Source organism: Fusarium graminearum, chromosome 2, assembly GCF_000240135.3.
Source record: "Fusarium graminearum PH-1 chromosome 2, whole genome shotgun sequence".
NCBI classification, from domain to species: Eukaryota; Fungi; Ascomycota; class Sordariomycetes; order Hypocreales; family Nectriaceae; genus Fusarium; species Fusarium graminearum.
Window position 1 is genome coordinate 6,167,241 of NC_026475.1, and position 18,509 is coordinate 6,185,749.

Sequence of the window (18,509 nt, forward strand, 5' to 3'; positions counted from 1 at the left end):
TATAGCTGATAGTCAGCTATAAAGTCATTGTATCGACTTTTCACAACTTCAAAACAGAGAAAGAAAGATATTTTTATTCCATATCAACTTGACTCAAAATGAGTGGCAGATACGGTCTCGCAGAACTCGCACAGACTCTCATCGAACACGGTCCTCGCAAAGCTCTCGAAACATCCCGCAGGATCCGGGCTATCCATAATCACATCACCGTCGTCGATACTACCAAGGCCGTGTTTGTCTGGGAACACGACAACTTTCCCACAATTTACGTCCCGTCGGTGGATATCAGGAACGGGAAATTGGCCGACAAGCAGAACATCTCGGTTGAGCTCAAGGAGCGCGCAGCAATATCTCAACTCATCGTACCAGCTCATGACGTCCTCGAAGAGAAGAGAGTAGATGGAGTTTTGAGGTTCTTCCCAGATGTGACTCTTGGGCCGCTGTCCGGTCTGGTACGAATCGACTTTCGTAGTATAGGTACGTCCCGACAGTGAGGTCGAGAATAACAGGAGGCTGACCATTCAACAGACCAATGGCTTGAGGAAGATGAGCCCATTTTTGTACACGCAAAGGACCCCTTCAAGCGTGTTGATATCCTACGTTCTGAGCGGCCTATTGAGGTAAAGGTTGGTGGCAAAACCATTGCCAAGACGGAATCGTCGATGCATCTCCTTGAGACAAGTCTACCGACCCGTTATTACTTGCCCCTTGCGTCAGTCGACCAGACTGTTCTCAGAAAAAGCAATCTCAAGACCAAGTGTCCTTACAAAGGCGAGGCTGAATACTATCACGTCGTGGTGGATGGAAAGACTCATGAGAATTTGGTCTGGTACTATAATCATCCGACACATGAGAGCGGGGCTATTGCGAAACTGCTGTGCTTTTATAATGAAAAGGTTGATATTATCCTGGATGGGGAATTGCAGGAACGCCCAAAGACGAAGTTTGCTTGATAGTCCAGATGACTTGGCGTTGAATTTATGTGTTAGCATCTACCTTTACTCTACCTTGACGAGATAATTATATCACTATTGCAACACTACCGTTCAATGAATGACTTTAACAGCAGATAATGTACCCGGGGATTAATATTTGTAGGTTAGACAATTCGCTTATACACGCGGACAACTGCGTTGGTCAAATCACAATATCGCCCTGGGTACTGATCAGACCTCAATATTCAAGTCAAGTTATCAATGAATCACCAAGGCAACTTGCATGATATGATACAGGTACGCAGCTCAGGGAATAAGAGATTGCAGGTGAAACATAACGACATGGCTTAATACAAACCAAGCCCTTCTGTTTCACCCGTTTCAGCTTCTATGACGATGAGACTTGCTCCCAGCAGGACGTTCCTGGACTACCGATGCTTATTTCCCCGTGCATACTATGTAGGGACTGGTAGAGATTGCTTGCAGGGATGACCGATACGAAGTTCGTCCTACCCACCTAAATTCCCTTGTTGTGTTACAGTGATACAGGATTTATATGATGATTCAATGAAGCCCGGTTTCTGAAATGATCTGTCGCACGTTAAGAAAAAGTAATTTGTTATAGTGAACACAGATTTCCAGCCACATGCCAGTTTTGATCGACGATTGGGAGCTGTTGCGCAAAATGGACGTTGTCGCGATGTGGTGTGCTTCCGTTAAATTGAGTTTGGGAGTTGACCACACCGCCAGAACAATGCATCGGAATCTTGACTCTGAAGACGTCAGGTGTCAAAAGCCATGAACTAAATATTATTCCTAGATCGGATTTCTTAGTGCGTTGTTTAATTTCCCATGTTGGTGAATCGAGGCCCATCCATCCGGATTTCACACTGCGCGATCGGGGTACGGTGGTTACCAGGCCAGGTCACTTATCAGGCGACCTGTGATGATGCGCATTTAAGTAGCGCATGATCAAGGATGTCTCCCTGGATACCCGCTCCATTGTCAATTGTCAAACCAAGCCCAAGCCCTGCTCGACGAACTTGTTTTTGCGGTAGGACGAGACTGAACGGTCAGTCCCCAGCCTGGTTGTTCCCAGCCACCAAACACACTACCCAGGAGAGAAAGCCGGTGAGGAAGCGGGGGAGGGGAGAGCAACGCCATCAGCCCACTTGACGAGAGCGGCAGTTTCACGCACTAAGTTTGGTCCAACAGTCAATTTATTGGTCCGGATGTATTACGGTGCATGGTGGTCGATATCTGGGGTTGCAGCGCCTTATCGCGCTTGTTTGGATATTAACATGGCACGATGCTATGAGATGCTAATAAGGGTCCGTGCATTAGCGAAGGTGAAGTTACGGGAAGAGAAGAGGGAAAAGAAGACACTGTCAGACCGTAAGACGGGCCTTTGCTCTGATTGATGCCCGCTTGCTGCAGATCAGCAAGCATGGGTCTCGATAAGGAAGCTAGAGCCAAGCGACAGATCTGGATCCGATCTATCATTTGTTCCATGGATATCATCATCCTGTTCTCTTTGCAATTCTGTGAATGGTCTTGACCGTTCTCAGCCTCATCATCACTTCCAGCGAGACGGTGTCGATTGGTTCATCATGTCCCGCTAACGTTAGCCAGTTGAACGATTTCCGTTTTGCCACACCTGAATGATGGTGGGTTCTAATTAGTGTCATCTCTTGGCGGAAAAACGGTGTACGACTTGGGGAGGGGGAGTAAGATCTAGGATCGATTTGAGGACTGAGACAGGGTTAGTTGTTCGATTTTATGGAACATTGATTCACAATCTAGAGAGTACAAATTATATTTGACAGTGAGAAAGCATGTTCTTGTTATCTAATGTTAAAGTTCGGTTGACAGATTGACAGCTCGTGTATGTTTTGCATGCACCCTGACGACACTAGATCTAGCGAAAGTGTATTTCGCCACAGAAGGCAAAAGGAAGAAAAAAAGAGCATGCGAACAAACAAGGTGAACAAAACAGCTTGCCACTGATGATCAATGCTCTACTATGCAGCATTGCCATACCGAACATAGGAGGTGAGGGCAGTGGACATGGATTGTAGAGACATGATCCAACACTGGGGAAGCCGAAGAGAGAAAAAAAGAAAAGAAAAAAACTCTGTGGTGATGATTCATGTTAGTGCTGGAGAATCGGTGTCTTGAGTAATGAGCAAGGGTGAACCCGGAAATGTAGCGCAAAGAGGTATTGGACCTCGGCCAACGGTCATTCCAACAATTTGTAAAGTGAGACAATGAACAATGTCTTGATTTCTAATGAAGAGGAAGGAATAATAATCCACTTTACCCCATGTCATGGATGTCCTGCTTGCATCATGACAGTAGCTGAGGTATACCAGGATTACTGTCGTTAGAGGCGGACTGGCACCCTCTGACCCCCTCTAGCCCCTCTATTGCCAAGTGATAACCACTGCAAGAGAAGAGAGAAATAGCGAACTTTATCCGTCGGGTACCAGGATTTGTTTGTGTACGTGGGGGTTATAATAGCGAACAAAAAAGGTCGGTTTGCGGGCCGGTTCTACCACAGAGATAATCATAAGCAGGAGCCTGATTCAGTTTGCGCGCCCGTGGTGTGAAGTGAAATTCTATTCCCTAGGGACCTTCAAAAGTCATATGGCCCGCCAACAGACTTTTTTTTTTTTCTTCTCTCTCTCTCTCTCTCTCTCTCTTCTTTTCTCTTCCAATCTTACCTCCCGACCAAACGTTACTCTTGTTCCTTTTTTTTTTGGCTCTTCTCTTTTCTTTTTTTTTCCTTTTCTTTTCACCGTCTGCAAGTCATCCCGACCCAGTGACAGAGAGTGGTTTCGCCCATTCAATTTATAACCGGATAAAAGAGAAAAGAAAAGAGACAAAGACAAAAAGATCATGAATCTCAGAGGAGACAAGGTTGATAAAGACCCAAATGCCTTTCCCACAAGGCAACTAACCATTCTCGGTACGTCATTCTTCTCTCTAACTACCCCAGCACCTTCACCGCATCGCATCCCATCGCATCCCATCGCTAACAATTCCCACCAGCAATATGTCGATTTTCTGAACCCATCGCCTTCAATTCCATCTTGGCCTACACATTTTTGATGGTCAAAGATCTTGGTATTGACGAAAAAGATGCTTCATTCTACGCGGGACTCCTTGTTTCGGCCTATGCGCTCGCCGAGGCGCTGACTTCCATGGGATGGGGAATCTTGTCCGATCGCATTGGCCGCAAACCTGTCGTCCTGTTTGGACTCGTCGGTGTCGCCATCTCCAGTCTTATCTTTGGCCTCGCCAAGTCCTACTGGGTTGCCCTTTTGGCACGATTTGTCGGCGGTGCTCTCAACGGCAATGTCTCTGTCATGCAGACCATGGTTGCCGAGATGGTGAAATTGCCCGAGCATGAGCGTAAGTTTTATCTGAAATTTTCTATCTCGAGCAGAAGCTAACCAAGTCACAGCCAAGGCATACGCCGTGCAGCCCTTCATCTGGACCCTCGGTGGTATCATCGGCTCCGCCATGGGAGGCTTCCTCGCCCAACCAGCCTATTGGTACCCTCGATTCTTCTCCGAAGACGGACTTTTCGGACGGTACCCTTACCTACTCCCCAACCTTGTTTCCGTGATTGTTGTCGCCATTGCCGTCATTCAGGGCATTTTCTTCCTCGAAGAGACCCTCGTCAGACCCGGCGACGAGAACGCCACTATCAACTACCAGGATATCCCAGTTGTCGACGACCTGGAGTCCGTTGACGAGCGAACTCCCCTCCACGGACGTGTTCGAAACCAGTACCGAAGCTCCGCCTCCCGCAGCCGCATGCGACACATGTCTCCCTCGACCAGCCGATCCCGCCCACGCTTTGCCGAGTCCAGTTTGGGTATGGCCGTTGAGCACGACTTCATCGATCTGCGCCGATCTTCCTTTGGAACCGTCCACTCTGTCCTACTGCCCCAGGATCTCCTAACGCCCCCCAACGAGGAGCAGGAGAACGAGGGATCCGAGTCTAAAGAAAAGACGTTCAACCACACCGTCATGATGCTCATCGTCGCACTGCTCATCTTCTCGTACCACCAAATGGCTGCAAGCAGCCTTCTTGCCACGTATCTGCTCGACGAACCTTCGGAGACACGCGGAACGCTCGACTTAGTTGGTGGTCTGGGTTACACTGTGCACGACGTCGGATTGTACTTGGCCGTCAATGGTGTCCTGGGCCTGCTCATCCAGGGCGTTGTCTTCCCCGTGTACGTCAGTCGCGTGGGCGTGTGGCACTCGTTCCTCAGCATGATCGTCCTCTACCCTGTATCCTACATGCTCATGCCTTTCCTATCCGCCTTTTCCGAGCCTTTTACCTCCGCTGGAATCTACTTATCGCTTTTGATGCAGAGCTTCTGCGGTCTCATCGTGGCACCCGTGTGCTTGATTCTTATCAAGGACGCCACACCTTCTCCAGCAGTACTTGGACGGGTCAACGGACTCGCCATGTCTGGAGCTTGCCTGGCACGTACCATTGCTCCTCCCCTTGCTGGAGTTTTCTACGCCCTTGCAGGATCAGTTACTGCCTGGGTCAGTTGTGCCGTTGTTGCCATCATTGGAGCGATCCAGCTCCTCTGGATTCCACGAAGAACACTCAAGAGGGACGATATTGTGGTGGATAATGCCCTTACCACGACGGTCACCAACGAGTCTCATCGTGGCCGTCGCGGCAGAAACTCGTTGTCATAGATAACGACATCTAACAAGGACGATAGCTTGTAACAACCTGCCCGGTGGAACTATCCGGGGTCCCTTTTCTGCATTATTGTTAGCGTTGGAACACGCTATCAGCGAACCAAGAAGTCCTATATGGAAATCCGACGAAGCATTGAAAGTCGACGTGCACAAACCGGACGATGACCGAACGCATCACGTATTACTACCTTGATTCAATTGCGACGTGGATCCCAAACCAGATACCCGACTTTAACCCAAGAACTCGCAATTGGTGCAACAATGCCCTGCTTCGATTGCTTAATCATATCGCGTACAACGGTACTCCCGAGCATATGGTCCTCGTGCCCATTTCTTCACGACAACAATGTAGCGGTCATATCTTTGCTTCTCTTTTACCATCATCATCTGTCTTTGGGCCATTTTCTTCCACTGGTTTCACGTCTATCATCATCTTGATTTTTGAGGCAAGGCGTAAAGTATAGGTCAAATGATTTCTGAGGTAAATGATACTACTCGAGACTGTTTTGTGCGTGCCGATGACTGCTCAACACACCAAAACCTTTCGTTAGATTTTACTTTTTTATGTTTTAAAGTCTGTCTAGTGTACTTCGAAGCCTGTAGATGGGCTCCCATGCTCAGTATAGCTAGCAGAATTCAACTATGATTATATCATGGGACTGATATGTGCTGTCGATCAAGAGTGAACCGAAAAGAGTCCGTTAGTTGTGCATTCAGGCATACCTTGGATGCAAAACACGTTTGTAGATATTGCCACATGGGTTTATGAATCAGCAATGTCTCATTTTTGCGGCCCAATGTTGTACAGTTGGCTGCACAAGCTTTTAATAAGAAACCCCAGGGTTTGGGTCGCTGTACCAAGCTTCTAGTCCTTACACAGCATCAGGAGCACAGCGTCACTAGCCATGGTTTCGGTACAGCCACGTCACGAAGGCAAGGTTGATGCCCAGTGTCCTCTCCTCTTGAAAGGACGCATCTTCCCGTGGTGTCCCTCATCGTGGTGAACCCAACATACGCGACTGTATAGTATGCTGACGTAAGCAACAGCGAACCCAAGTTTCAGCCACCAAGTGGTACTTGCAGTATGACCAGTGGCGCATGTCCCCATTTGTGACCTTGCTTGGTGTCGCTGGGATGATCCGATGGCGCAAATAGATGGCCTGACTGAGCTGGAGAAGGACAACGAAGTGGGCTGCCAACGGGGACGGTAGCCATTCATAGGCACTTGGAGATACCCGAACATCGGAGAATGTTAGATGGATAAGCCAGTCGCTATCTTACCTTGTCTCTTCCAACTACCGATATCAGGTCCCAGAGTCAATATAAGCCCATTTCGGCCCTTGGGGTACAGGGACAGGGAGAGAATGCGGGGGGAAGTTGGTGTGGGGGATTTCCTATTCCAGACCGATTCCTTTCATCCGAGCCGAAGCACCATCAGCCCGGAACAGACCCGACAAAGATATAAGTCTACTCAAATATCCGAATGTCTCCAGACTTTAAACTCCAATCTTATCTGACAACTTAATAATTATCTCACTTTTATTACTCTGTACCAAACTTTGTCAACATGAGCTCCTCCATCCAGACTCTTTGCCGTGGCGTCCGCGCTGCTCCCCAAACTCTCCGTCTCGGTCTCACCCAGACCCGACGACTGAGCACCACAGATCCTAGCCGCAGCGTTTCAAACGGCAGAGATACAGCTGTCCACGACCCCATCATGGACAGATTCTGGGGATCAACCCGTGTCAACATGTCCGAGTCTTCTCCCATTGTTACCGAGACTCCCAGCATGTCCACCTCGTCTAGCCGAGACCCTCCTCTGGGCACCAACGTTTTTGAGCCATCATCTGCACCTCGCTGGTCTGGTATCAACATCCCCTCAGGCCGTCAATAAATATTGTGTGGCTGCTATTCACTACCACCACCACCACCACCACCACCAAATGCTTCGCCGCAAATCTGACGGCTGAGCGATACGAAGATTTGGTTGGGGATTTTATCCCACCAATAACGACATGAAATGAACAAACCACGCCTCAACATTACATACATATCACGCCACAGAGTTACCAATCTCTACATTGCGCAGCGCATTTGAGAAACTTTCTTATCAGAGTATTACCAGGTACTGCCAGAGATGGAAGTTGGAGTAGCGCACAGATCCACCGTATCGGGGTTTAAAAGTAGCACCGAGTTGCAAAGTCTTTTAGCCATGAATGAGATGGAAAGACGAGACCCCTTTTTTGTAAATAAGCAGGAGTTCTGGATTGACAGTCATTAAACAAATATTGTACATATTTATTATATTTACAGAGAATGACCAGATTCGACGCGTTTGTGACGTATCCTTTTCTAGGGCGTGCTAATGGAGCATGTATCAGGGAAATAACAGAAGTATTGGTCGCGGTCAGATGTGCAAGCTTATGAGGTGATTGATTGGTTGCAATGACCCATAGGCTTTTGTTCAAAGTCAAGTCCTTGGTCTCTAGCAAGTCAACGAAGGGCCCTGACAGCACAAAGCTCTTGAGCGACAAGGTTATTTCAGCACCATATAAACATATAACATCTGACAGTTCATATGTACAGACACATTAACTAGAGCACTTTTTTCGCACGTGCAAACTATATTCTTATCTAGATTTTCATGTCATGTTCGAAGCTTATTGTTCCTACTGGAGCCACTGGAAACCCATGATAAGCATGGAGATGGCCAAAAAGCTACTCGAGCCTGCAATACTAATAGCAGAGTTGCCTTGATCAGCACTCGTCGTTGACGATGCAGCAGCATCAGAATTGGTGGCAGTCGAGCTGGTAGTCGCTGAGCTAGTAGTAGCCGAAGAATCCTCGTCTGTCTTGGTCTGGTTTTGAGTCATAGGGCCAGCAGAGTCCGCAATCAACAAGTTCGAAACGATAGCAAAGTTGGCAAGCTTCTGCTCTAGTGCATCCTTGCCATTGCCTTCGGCTTTCAGGCTCTTGGCCGACTTGACGAGAACAGGGAGAACCTTGTCGGATAAGAAGGGAGCAAGCTGGGTAGTCACAGCGAGCCATCTGTGAGTGAGAGCCTTGTAGGTAGGGATATCACGGGGGCAAGTGTCCGTTTTGCATGCGACCTCCTTGAATTCACCATTCTTGGTGAAGAAAGTGTCCAGAGTAGTCGTGACCATTTTCTCAGTAAGCTTCCTCCACGTGTCGTCCTCCACACCAGAGGTCTAGTAACACAAGTTAGTACTGAAAACTTTAACATGAAGGTAATTGAACTCACAGTGTTGTACAAGTAGGCGAGGCCCATAGAGAGTGACGCGGCATTGTAAGACCACTGAATCTTGTTGATATCAGTGCAGTTGTCGTCAACATGCGCACCGTCGTAAACAGCGCCAGTCTTGCGGTCAATAAGCTCTCTTGACTCGAGCCAAGAGTAGGCCATGGTGACGTAGTCGGCGACCTGGTCGCTACCAGTGAATCGGTAGATACGAGCCCCCAAGTTGAAGAACAGTGCATTCGACAAAGCTACGCGCATCAGTAACATATTCCGCGTCTCTCAAGGGAACCAATCATCTTACTTGACTTGTAAGTAAACCCAGTATTGGTGGGCATGATCTGCCATCGGAGACCACCATAGCAAACCTCACTATCGTCTTCGGCATCCCATCGCTTGCGCTGTGTATCCCAAGCGTTCTTGGCGAGATCGTACCACTGGGCCTTCTTGTCTGAGGGAGCAGGAAAGCCATACTCGGCAGCTGACATGGCAGCCATTGCCCAGATAGCCTGATCATCGTTTCCCTCTTGTGCTGTCTGGTTGGCCGGCATAAAATCCTTGTCCCGTCCAATCTGCCATTGAATACCCTCGCTAACAAGGTCGTTGTAGGTGTCATCGCCGGTCAATTGCCAGTAGTCGACGAAGGCGCTCATAAAAACTCCCGACTGATACCAATAGTAACCATCGCCCAGTCCGTTGGTATTTTCCAAGAGTCCAGGAGTGTTGCCGCTCTTGTTGCCATTGTAGAACTCAATAAGGTCCCCAGCCAGTCCCTTGGAAGCCTCGAGAATGCCCTTTCTGCTATCGAGGTCCATAGACTGGACAGTCACAGACTGTGCCAAGAGTAGGGCGAGGCCAGCGATGTTCTTGAATGCAAACATAACGGATGAAGAAAAACGATTGTGGAGGACGGAAGTAAGCAGATCGATCGCGTCTCCACTGGAGCAGGGTCTGACTTTTTATTCCCCTTGAGAATACATCGCGCTAAGTTGCTGGAGCTAAGAAAGGGACGGTTGTTTTTAGCGAAATGAAACAAGGAGAATCCTTCAAGGCTGTGTTGGTCCAATTAGGTCATTCTCACTTGCTAAGTGAAATGAGCACGCTTATGTGAGAGACTTGGCAGCCCAGGCAGACAGCGTCATTAGTTTCCTGTCATCACAGTATTTCTCGTACAGAGTCCTATATCGTTGAGGCTGGTACTCGTATGTCTTTATCCGAATAGTAAGACACAAAGTAAAATGATGCAACACATCACTACATCGTCAAGACTCAATGAAGAAGCATGGCATGGTAATTTGCCCTGCATGTTTCCACTAAACTAGTCCCAGTGGCGTGTGCGACTCAGCCCTATTTCACCTGTCGGCCACTACCTATTTTCGTCTAGCACTGACAAGGTGAGGCTACTCGTTACATCATTGCCCTCGATTTAATCAAACGAGCACTGCCAATCTGTATGGAACAATTGAGTGCTCGAATAAGCATGACTTGTTATTCCAACATCAGGGTCTGCCTTCATTCCCGGCAACAACCAACCAAAATGAACATCAGAATAACGATAAGGCGTCAAAGTTACAATTCTGGAATAGGTTTTGATGTCAACAGGTTCAGTAACATACTATTTAGCTGCGCTCAAAATAGCATCTCTATCGTGAATAAAATATAGGTACATAAAAAGTCTTAATCTTTCGCTGACAAGACAGCTCAAGTTTGAACCCAACATTCCTTTCTGTTCAGCACCGTCATATCATAGTAGCCTACTTTTGGAAGCCGCCGAACTGGGGACGACCACCAAATTGAGGGGGGGCATCAAACTGAGGAGGTTGAGATGGCTGCTGGCCGTTGGAACCATCCTGGCTCTCGTTGCCGAGATCTTGCTCACCGTTGTTGCTGCCGGAATCTTTCTCCTTGTCCTCCTTGTCCTCCTTGTCCTCATCTTTGTTCTCATCATTTGAGTCGTCGTTGTTTGAGTCATCGCCGGATTGGTTGTCATCAGAGTCGTTGTCGTCACCAGAGTCGCCATCGACGGAGGACTGGACAGGGTCGGCAACCTCAGATGCAATAGGGGTCTCGGAGCCTCCGGCGGAGGTGGTAGGAGTAGCAGGAGCCTCGCTAGAGCCGCCAGAGCCAGAGTCAGAGCCAGCACCATCGCAAGTGCCAACCTCCTTAGGCTCACTTCCATCGGTAACACCTTCAAAGGTGATGCATTGCTTGGGAACATTGGTGACTTGGATACCGGAAATCTTGGCAGTGTCACCCATGTTGGGGTTGATACCCACAAGAATCTTTCCGTTGCTGGCAGAGCCACCAGAGATCTCAACGTGACGAGCAGGCATAGACTTGCAGTTACCGCAGCTGCGGTAAAGCTTGCCAAAGTCAGAGACCTCAAAGTCCTTAATGATAACAGTTCCACCACCGTTGTGCTGGATCACCTTGTCCTCGGCTCCCTTGGCACCACCGCCGTTTATAGTGGTGGTCTCACCATCTTCCTGCTTCTTGATGCTGAAAGCGTCTTCGCAGACGGCGTCCCAGACAACATTGTTAAGAGTGCAGCCACCGTTGCAGTGAACACCCTCGATCTGGTTAGGACCTGGAACAGTAACAGTTAGAGATGGTATTGGAGTTATAGACACGATTTGACTTACCGATGCGAACGTTGGAAAGAGTAGCGCCTTTCTCAAGAATGAAGACAGCGTCGGAATCACCACCCTCTTCCTGGCCGGTGCAGGAGACACCGCGATCGAAGACAGCGTTACCGCCATCAAAAGACTCGCCAGCAGCAATGGTCATGGGAGCGTCGAGAACACTGCTACCACCTGCAGCACCACCTTCCTGTCGGCGAGACAGAGAGGGGGCACCAGTGATCATAGGAGCGGGAGCAGCGTAGACGCTGAGGGCCAAAGTGGCCATGATTATACTGTACTGCATTTTTGCGGTTGCTGTTGAAGAGAGTTGGTCGAAAGAAGACAAGAGAGAAGTGGTATCAAACCAGTTGAAACGACTGAATATTGTTAAGACAGAGAAAGAACGGATCAAGCGCAGCTTGTCAAAAGAATGAAGTAAAAGGTAAAGAAAGTGATGCTGAAACAAAAGACAATTATCTGGACATGTCACAGCCTTATATGTTTGTCATTGTCTCATCATTATTCGCTGATCCAGTGACATCTGTCGCTTGCAGATCGCCCCAGAAGTCAAGTTTCTTCTTTTATCCATGGCTTGCGAAACCTCAATCCACATTACGGACCGCAAAACCCGCCACAATGGCCCATCTTGACACGATGGAATCCTCAAATAATCCACCGTCACAACTCGTTTCACTTGTCAAAAAAGACCACCTATCAAACGCGGACTGACCCCTGCAGTTGGTATGGCACAAGGCGACGATCACTGGCTAGTGTTTAGTTTGAGAGAAATTGCCCGATGCTGAAACAGGCCCCTTACTGGGATTAAGGTGTTAAGCTTAACAACGAAACTAGCTGCAGATGCACCGTGATTTCCATCAGATTACGCAGGTGATAGGCTAGAGTGTACGTAAGGTTCAGGATGTTCAAGTTGACCTATCCAGGCGTTGGTCTATTTCAAGGTTCCTCAGGTTGTTCACTCAGACATTCATTCGCTTGGGCCTTTAGGCATTGACCAGTATCAGGCTAAAAACAGTATCTCGCGAATCCACCATGTTTCAAGTGATAAACAGCTGGGTCTTGATCGTATTATCGCCAATACATTCCCCAGAAAGCCAATCTATAATTAATCAAGCTTTTTACATGTCATGGTGGAGTCAGTCCAACGGCATTGTACACTGCGACAATGTGATTCGGCTCACGAAGTACTTTGCGGGTCTGTATGTCCAAGATAATATAGGCTAGCCAGGGGATACTGCACAGCGTTGCGATGATCGTCCGACATTATGAACCTCTAATTTCCTCATGTAAACAGCCTTGATGTGCCTGCCAGTGCTAGGTCAGGTTTCCACTCCAAACTTGCAGTTCCTCTATCTCACAGTACAGCACTCCGACTTCAAAGTGTGCATACCAGTGTGAATACGCCTCAAACAAGGACTTTAGCAAATAGTCACGCACAAAAGTCATTCTTTAAAATAAGCTTCTGTGAAAGACGAAGGTGAACAACGCTTAACATTGTTGCAGGGCATCTGCCGTGTTTCATCCCATCTAAATCCCTGTATCTGACTGATGCGACCTCGTACTCTAGCAAATGGATCGAGTAGTTTGGGAACCCATCCATTAGCGGTCTTCTAGACGGCCCGAGTAAACAAGAAGCTTTATTTTCTAGCTAAAGACCTTTGCAACAGGCTAAGAGATTGGATAACGTTCCCCAGCGAACAGGAATATCATCCGGCGCCGGCTTTCATAGTGTTACCGATGACCGGAGAAAGTGTTCGACTAGGTACACCAGTACACCAAGAAAATACGCATGTCGCATTAGCCGTAGTTCCTACTCGACCCGGTTGGTCACTGTATTGGAGGCTATGGCCGAGCCATCCAATATCTATCTACCTCGATATTGCAGAATACCCAAATAGCTACAGTGTAGCAGATACTACTGAAAAAGAACGGCATCCCAAGCGAGACATCACCTAGGCTGAGGCCGTAAACCCAGAGCGTAGCCATCAGTGGGGCACCAAGGAGAGACCCTGCAGTCTTGACCAACATGACGATTGAGAATACATGGTTCTCAATGTCGGAAGTATTTGTAGTACTCTCCGTCTGTTGCGGCGATATAGCGGGTGATTTGAGAAGGGAGAGAGTAAAGATGGGTAAGGCAGATCCGAGAGCATATACGAACATTGCTGGAATAAGTATCCAGATTTTGCTTGCCATTTCAATTCCCAATGCACCAAACACAGAAGCTAAGAGACAGTACATAGCGTTCAAAATGTTTGACTTATCCACGGCTTCCGAGTATGCCTCATTCGGCACGAGTCGTGCGGAGCGCAATACTTTGGGAATGATGAATGTCAGTAGCGTGAAGTTGACAACCGCTTTGCTAGATAAGAGGTATCCGGCAGCAGCAAATGTCCATTTATATCGTGCCGAGATATACTGAACGAGAAGTTTCGTGTCAGAACTGGCAAGAGATGTGAGCATGAAGCTGAAGAGAAGTAGGGTAAAGTTCCTTGGGTGGCTGGTGACGATGTTCTTGATTGTACCAAGGCGCTGTGCCACTGAATGGAAGACCGACTGGTCATCTTCTTGGGCTTTTAAGCGTGGAGATGATAAGAGAGGTTCTTGTTGTTCCTCATCGGGATTATCGACGTTCTTACTCATTTCCGCAGGTGACGGTAACATCCGTATGGCCGGTATAGCAAGCAACAGTAACGATATCCCTAGACAGAATGGGAGTAGTAGTGATATTGACATGGTAACAGAGGCCAAAGCCGGTCCGAGCAGCGCTACAACGTAGGACATGGAGCTCATGTAGCCAAAGTATATGGCCCGCTGGACATGGTCGTCTGTCAGGTTTGAGACAAGTGCATATGTAAGAGAGTTGAAGACGCAGTCTCCACCGAGGACAGAAAGAGCAGGACCGGCGAGTATAGCACGGGTCGGGAGCAAATCGTCAAAATGACCGACAACGATAGCCCAGAATAGCAAGAATGAGCGAGACAGGAGATTGAACCTGAGTATAGATGCGCGTCCCCATTTCTCAGCAAGGAAGCTAAGAGGAATAGTCATGATGAAATCTGAGATGTGTCAGCAACGTAATTACTTGAGACGATGATTGAGCTACCTCCAGCAACCCATAGTGTTTCCATCACACCCTGGATCCGGCCAAGCTCTTTTTCGACATCGCGAATCTTGCATAGTTTCTCGTCCAGACTACCGTCGGGTAGGAATTTCGAGGGATCATTTTGAAGATAGTAGTCTACACATAGACGCTTCTCGATCAACCGATTGGATGGCAGTTGGTAGAGACTCATTGAGAGATTAACAAGGAGAAAAAGTACCAGGACTGGAACTATGAACGCGACGCGTTGACGAGGCCTAAGTCCCCCTGGGCGAGCAGTATTTACTACTGACGGCTGGTCCATATTCCGATTACCAAATCCTCATTGCTGTGTATCAAGATGGTACGTTGCGTCGCGATCATTGCTGCTACAGAAGTCGAAGCTTATCGTAATCTAACGTGACTGATATCTTATCTATCTTATCTTATCTATGGAAAGACACAGTGTTGTCTACAGTGTCAACACTATACATCCATAGCATCGTGGTCTGGATGTTGTTACATTCATCTGATGAAACCCTGTTCTAGACACTATTTAAACTCAGCAACGCAGACATGCCTTCCAGCTCAAGTATTACAGACAGATTTGGTTTTATGTGAACAAATCAATGGGCTTTGGCACTGTAACGTGTTCCCACACTGTCCCGATTAAAGAGATCCAGGTTCTCAATGGATCTCATCACGACATACTGATCCGTCTGGCGAGAAAGATCATCAGATTACCATGCTTATCCTGTGACATGACAATACTAGCAATGGCGTCAGAAACTGGTCCGGAAGCAGAACCTACATCGGAGACAGCATATGTCTCACAAGCAACTGCCAGGACAGGGAATGAGTCAAGAGAGGGTGGCATTCGGCTGTAGGGTAATTGCAATTAGAGCGCAAACCACGATTCCATCATGGCAATCATTAGATACCGAGAGTGTTTCTGAAGTTGACGAGTCATTTGTCAAACCGATAGACCTTTCTTGCGGACAAAGTTGGGGCTCAGTGGGTGATTCCTCAACGAAAGATAAGGTATCGCATTGGATGATGGTTCCAATGCATGTAATGCAATGTTGCTCGGGTGTTACCCCCACGTTTGTTCCCCATGATGTTCTTATATCCCCGGATCAAGACTCTACCGACCACTACGGGGTTATGCTGGAGTTAATCTCATAAACTGAAGGTGAAGCTGACGTAGATAGGCACCCTGCACCCAATCAATGCCATGTGATTTTCGATCAGCAAAAATTTAGACGTGCCGGTACCCGTTATCCATGCAACGCTTAAAGTCTGTTTGTTTTACGTGGCTCTTGCGAGCTTTTATCCCTTTGCTGCTGGAAAAGACTCATAATCTGTAGGGTTAAACGTTTTCCCGGCGGATGCATGCAAAACCTGGAGGACGAGGTCACAACTTGCTGATCTCCGAACTATCCGGGGTTCGGGCATTAAGCGGGAGTAACAGGGGTTGGTTGCACTAAGTCATGCCCCAAGTCGAGGTCTTTTTGGAGAAATGGTTACCTAGGTAGGCACTATTCCACACGGGCTTTGGTGGTAAATAGCGGTCACTTGGCAGTGAACGCCAATGTTTGAGGCTCAAATGAGGCTCAAATAATTCGGAGACTTTCCACTGCCGCTTCACGAGCTGCCTCAACGCTCGACCATCACTTTGCCGAGCCCTCCAATCACTCAAGTTTATTCACGTTCATCATGAGGCCTTTCCACTGTAACTAATAATAACAAGCTGACGAGCATGTCTCTCTCTGCCCTCATATGGAGAAACACACGGGGAAAACGCTCGTCCGGCCCGACTCAGTTGCTCCATAGGATCCATAATACTTCCAGAAAATTCGCATCCAGCGCCCCAGAGAAAGGTGGAAATTCTTGCAACGTAACGTATGGAGTAGAAAACTTTGTCAGGTTGGGGAAAACGAAATACTCCTCACCGAAGTTGGGGCCCCGGATCTTGTTCCATCCTTATTTTCTTATATAACCTTGTATCCCGTGTTGTCTTGCGTCTCGTCAGTACTCCTGCTCAGTTGGCTGTACAGACAAACACATTCTTCACAATGGGCATCCTCACTCTAATCGAAGACAGGCCTACGCCGCCTTCGGTCTACAACTGGAGAGTGTACGTGTTGGCAATTGTTGCTTCATGTGGCTCCAACATGATTGGGTATACCAGCGCCTTCATCGGAACCACCATCACCCTCGATTCATTCAGAAAAGAGTTTGGAATCGACCAGAAGAGCGCAGAGGAGCGGAACTTAATCAGCGAGAACATCGTCTCGCTCTTCATCGCCGGTGCCTTCTTCGGCGCACTTCTTACATATTTACTCAGCCATTGGATCGGCCGCAAGTGGTGTCTGTCTATCGCATCTGCTACCTTCACCCTTGGAGCTGGTCTTCAGTGTGGTGCAAACTCAAGTACCGGATTGGGCATCCTATATGCTGGCCGTGTTCTTTCTGGTCTCGGAACCGGTATCGCATCCAATATTATCCCGATTTATCTATCTGAGCTTGCACCTCCTGCAATTCGAGGACGACTTGTCGGTCTTTACGAGCTTGGTTGGCAAATTGGTGGCCTGGTGGGCTTTTGGATCAACGTGAGTCAACCGTTACCACTTCCCTTGATGAAACGACTAACAGGCAATTAGTACGGAGTTGAGAAACACATGCCTGAGAGCCATCAGCAATGGATCGTCCCCTTTGCTGTTCAGATCATCCCATCTGGTCTTTTGTTCCTCGGTACACTGTGGCTTCGAGAATCACCTCGTTGGTTGTTCCTCAAGGACCGTAGAACACAAGCCATGAAGAACCTCTGTTGGATTCGACAATTGACGCCGACTGACATCTATATCACCGAAGAGGTTGCAGCCATCGACCATGCTCACGAGGTTCAGAAACACACTGTCGGTCTTGGGCTGTGGAAGCCTTTCCAAGCTCTTGCTCAGCGACCGAACATGATGTACCGACTCTTCCTCGGATGCATGTTGTTCTTTTGGCAGAATGGTTCTGGAATCAATGCCATCAACTATTACTCTCCCACTGTCTTCTCAGTACGTGTATCTCCTATTCTCTCAAGATCTACAACACTAACCTTGGGCAGAGCATTGGTGTTCAGCGTGATACAGTCAACGTAATGACGGGTGTCTTTGGCGTCGTCAAAGCCGTCATGACTTTCGTCTGGCTTTTGTTCCTGGTTGATCAGCTTGGTCGACGCAAGTTGCTTCTGATCGGTGGTATCACAGGCTCCATCTGCATGTGGGTTTTGGGCGCATACATCTACATCGTCGACCCTACCAAAAATCCACAAGACCATCTGACTGGCAGTGGTATCGCTGCTATTGTGTTCTTCTACCTCTGGACGGCTGTTTACACGCCCACCTGGAATGGTACACCGTGGGTCATCAACTCTGTAAGTTTGCTCTACGATGTTAATACCTGACTCGGCAACTAACATTATGCTAGGAATTCTTTGACCCCAGCTTCCGTTCACTTGCTCAAGCTTGCACAACCGCAAGCAACTGGTTGTTCAACTTCCTCGTCTCACGTTTCACTGAGCAGATGTTTGCGGCAATGGGCTACGGTGTGTACATGTTCTTTGCGACACTCTCATTCTTCGCGTTCATCTTTGCCTTCTTCTTGATTCCTGAGACTAGTGGTATTCCTCTGGAGCAAGTCCACCGTCTATTCAAGATCAAGCCAATCTGGAAGGCGGAGGGCATTCTCAAGGAGCAGTTGAAACAGGAGGAACAGCAGTTCCGGCACGATGTCAAGGCCGATGTGAGCCAGACTGAGAATTTGGAGGATTCAGACAAGGTTTGAGCCATGAGCTCACGTATATATAAAAAGGA

General features: G+C 48.1%; 8 protein-coding genes across 8 annotated transcripts; 6 read left to right on the top strand and 2 right to left on the bottom strand.

Annotated features, from left to right (window-relative positions):
- Positions 1-98: 98 nt before the first annotated feature.
- Positions 99-953, top strand: FGSG_03717 (uncharacterized protein; the record flags this gene model as incomplete). Its single annotated transcript, XM_011323674.1, has 2 exons — positions 99-477; positions 529-953. 2 exons carry the CDS (start codon positions 99-101, stop codon positions 951-953), a joined length of 804 nt encoding a protein of 267 aa, XP_011321976.1.
- A 2,880-nt stretch (positions 954-3,833) lies between these two features.
- On the top strand, positions 3,834-5,979 carry FGSG_03716 (uncharacterized protein; the record flags this gene model as incomplete). Its single annotated transcript, XM_011323675.1, has 3 exons — positions 3,834-3,903; positions 3,987-4,349; positions 4,402-5,979. 3 exons carry the CDS (start codon positions 3,834-3,836, stop codon positions 5,661-5,663), a joined length of 1,695 nt encoding a protein of 564 aa, XP_011321977.1. The 3' UTR covers positions 5,664-5,979.
- Positions 5,980-6,970: 991 nt separating this feature from the next.
- FGSG_03715 (uncharacterized protein) lies at positions 6,971-8,003 on the top strand. Its single transcript, XM_011323676.1, has one exon. The coding sequence runs from the start codon at positions 7,237-7,239 to the stop codon at positions 7,561-7,563; it is 327 nt and encodes a 108-aa protein (XP_011321978.1). The 5' UTR covers positions 6,971-7,236; the 3' UTR covers positions 7,564-8,003.
- Positions 8,004-8,338: 335 nt separating this feature from the next.
- On the bottom strand, positions 8,339-9,806 carry FGSG_03714 (uncharacterized protein; the record flags this gene model as incomplete). The annotated part of the gene is made up of 3 exons (XM_011323677.1): positions 8,339-8,878; positions 8,932-9,176; positions 9,230-9,806. The coding sequence occupies 3 exons, from the start codon at positions 9,804-9,806 to the stop codon at positions 8,339-8,341; spliced, it is 1,362 nt and encodes a 453-aa protein (XP_011321979.1).
- Positions 9,807-10,679: 873 nt separating this feature from the next.
- FGSG_03713 (uncharacterized protein) lies at positions 10,680-11,832 on the bottom strand (the record flags this gene model as incomplete). Its single annotated transcript, XM_011323678.1, has 2 exons — positions 10,680-11,512; positions 11,568-11,832. The coding sequence occupies 2 exons, from the start codon at positions 11,830-11,832 to the stop codon at positions 10,680-10,682; spliced, it is 1,098 nt and encodes a 365-aa protein (XP_011321980.1).
- Positions 11,833-14,025: 2,193 nt separating this feature from the next.
- FGSG_12392 (uncharacterized protein) lies at positions 14,026-14,343 on the top strand (the record flags this gene model as incomplete). The annotated part of the gene is made up of 1 exon (XM_011323679.1): positions 14,026-14,343. One exon carries the CDS (start codon positions 14,026-14,028, stop codon positions 14,341-14,343), a length of 318 nt encoding a protein of 105 aa, XP_011321981.1.
- Positions 14,344-15,471: 1,128 nt separating this feature from the next.
- On the top strand, positions 15,472-15,831 carry FGSG_12393 (uncharacterized protein; the record flags this gene model as incomplete). Its single annotated transcript, XM_011323680.1, has 1 exon — positions 15,472-15,831. One exon carries the CDS (start codon positions 15,472-15,474, stop codon positions 15,829-15,831), a length of 360 nt encoding a protein of 119 aa, XP_011321982.1.
- Positions 15,832-16,721: 890 nt separating this feature from the next.
- On the top strand, positions 16,722-18,480 carry FGSG_03711 (quinate permease; the record flags this gene model as incomplete). Its single annotated transcript, XM_011323681.1, has 4 exons — positions 16,722-17,258; positions 17,310-17,711; positions 17,762-18,070; positions 18,124-18,480. 4 exons carry the CDS (start codon positions 16,722-16,724, stop codon positions 18,478-18,480), a joined length of 1,605 nt encoding a protein of 534 aa, XP_011321983.1.
- Positions 18,481-18,509: the final 29 nt, after the last annotated feature.

What these genes read in the sequence shown, in the direction of transcription:
- FGSG_03715 (XM_011323676.1), top strand. Translation starts at nt 7,237, where the DNA reads ATGAGCTCCTCCATCCAGACTCTTTGCCGTGGCGTCCGCGCTGCTCCC.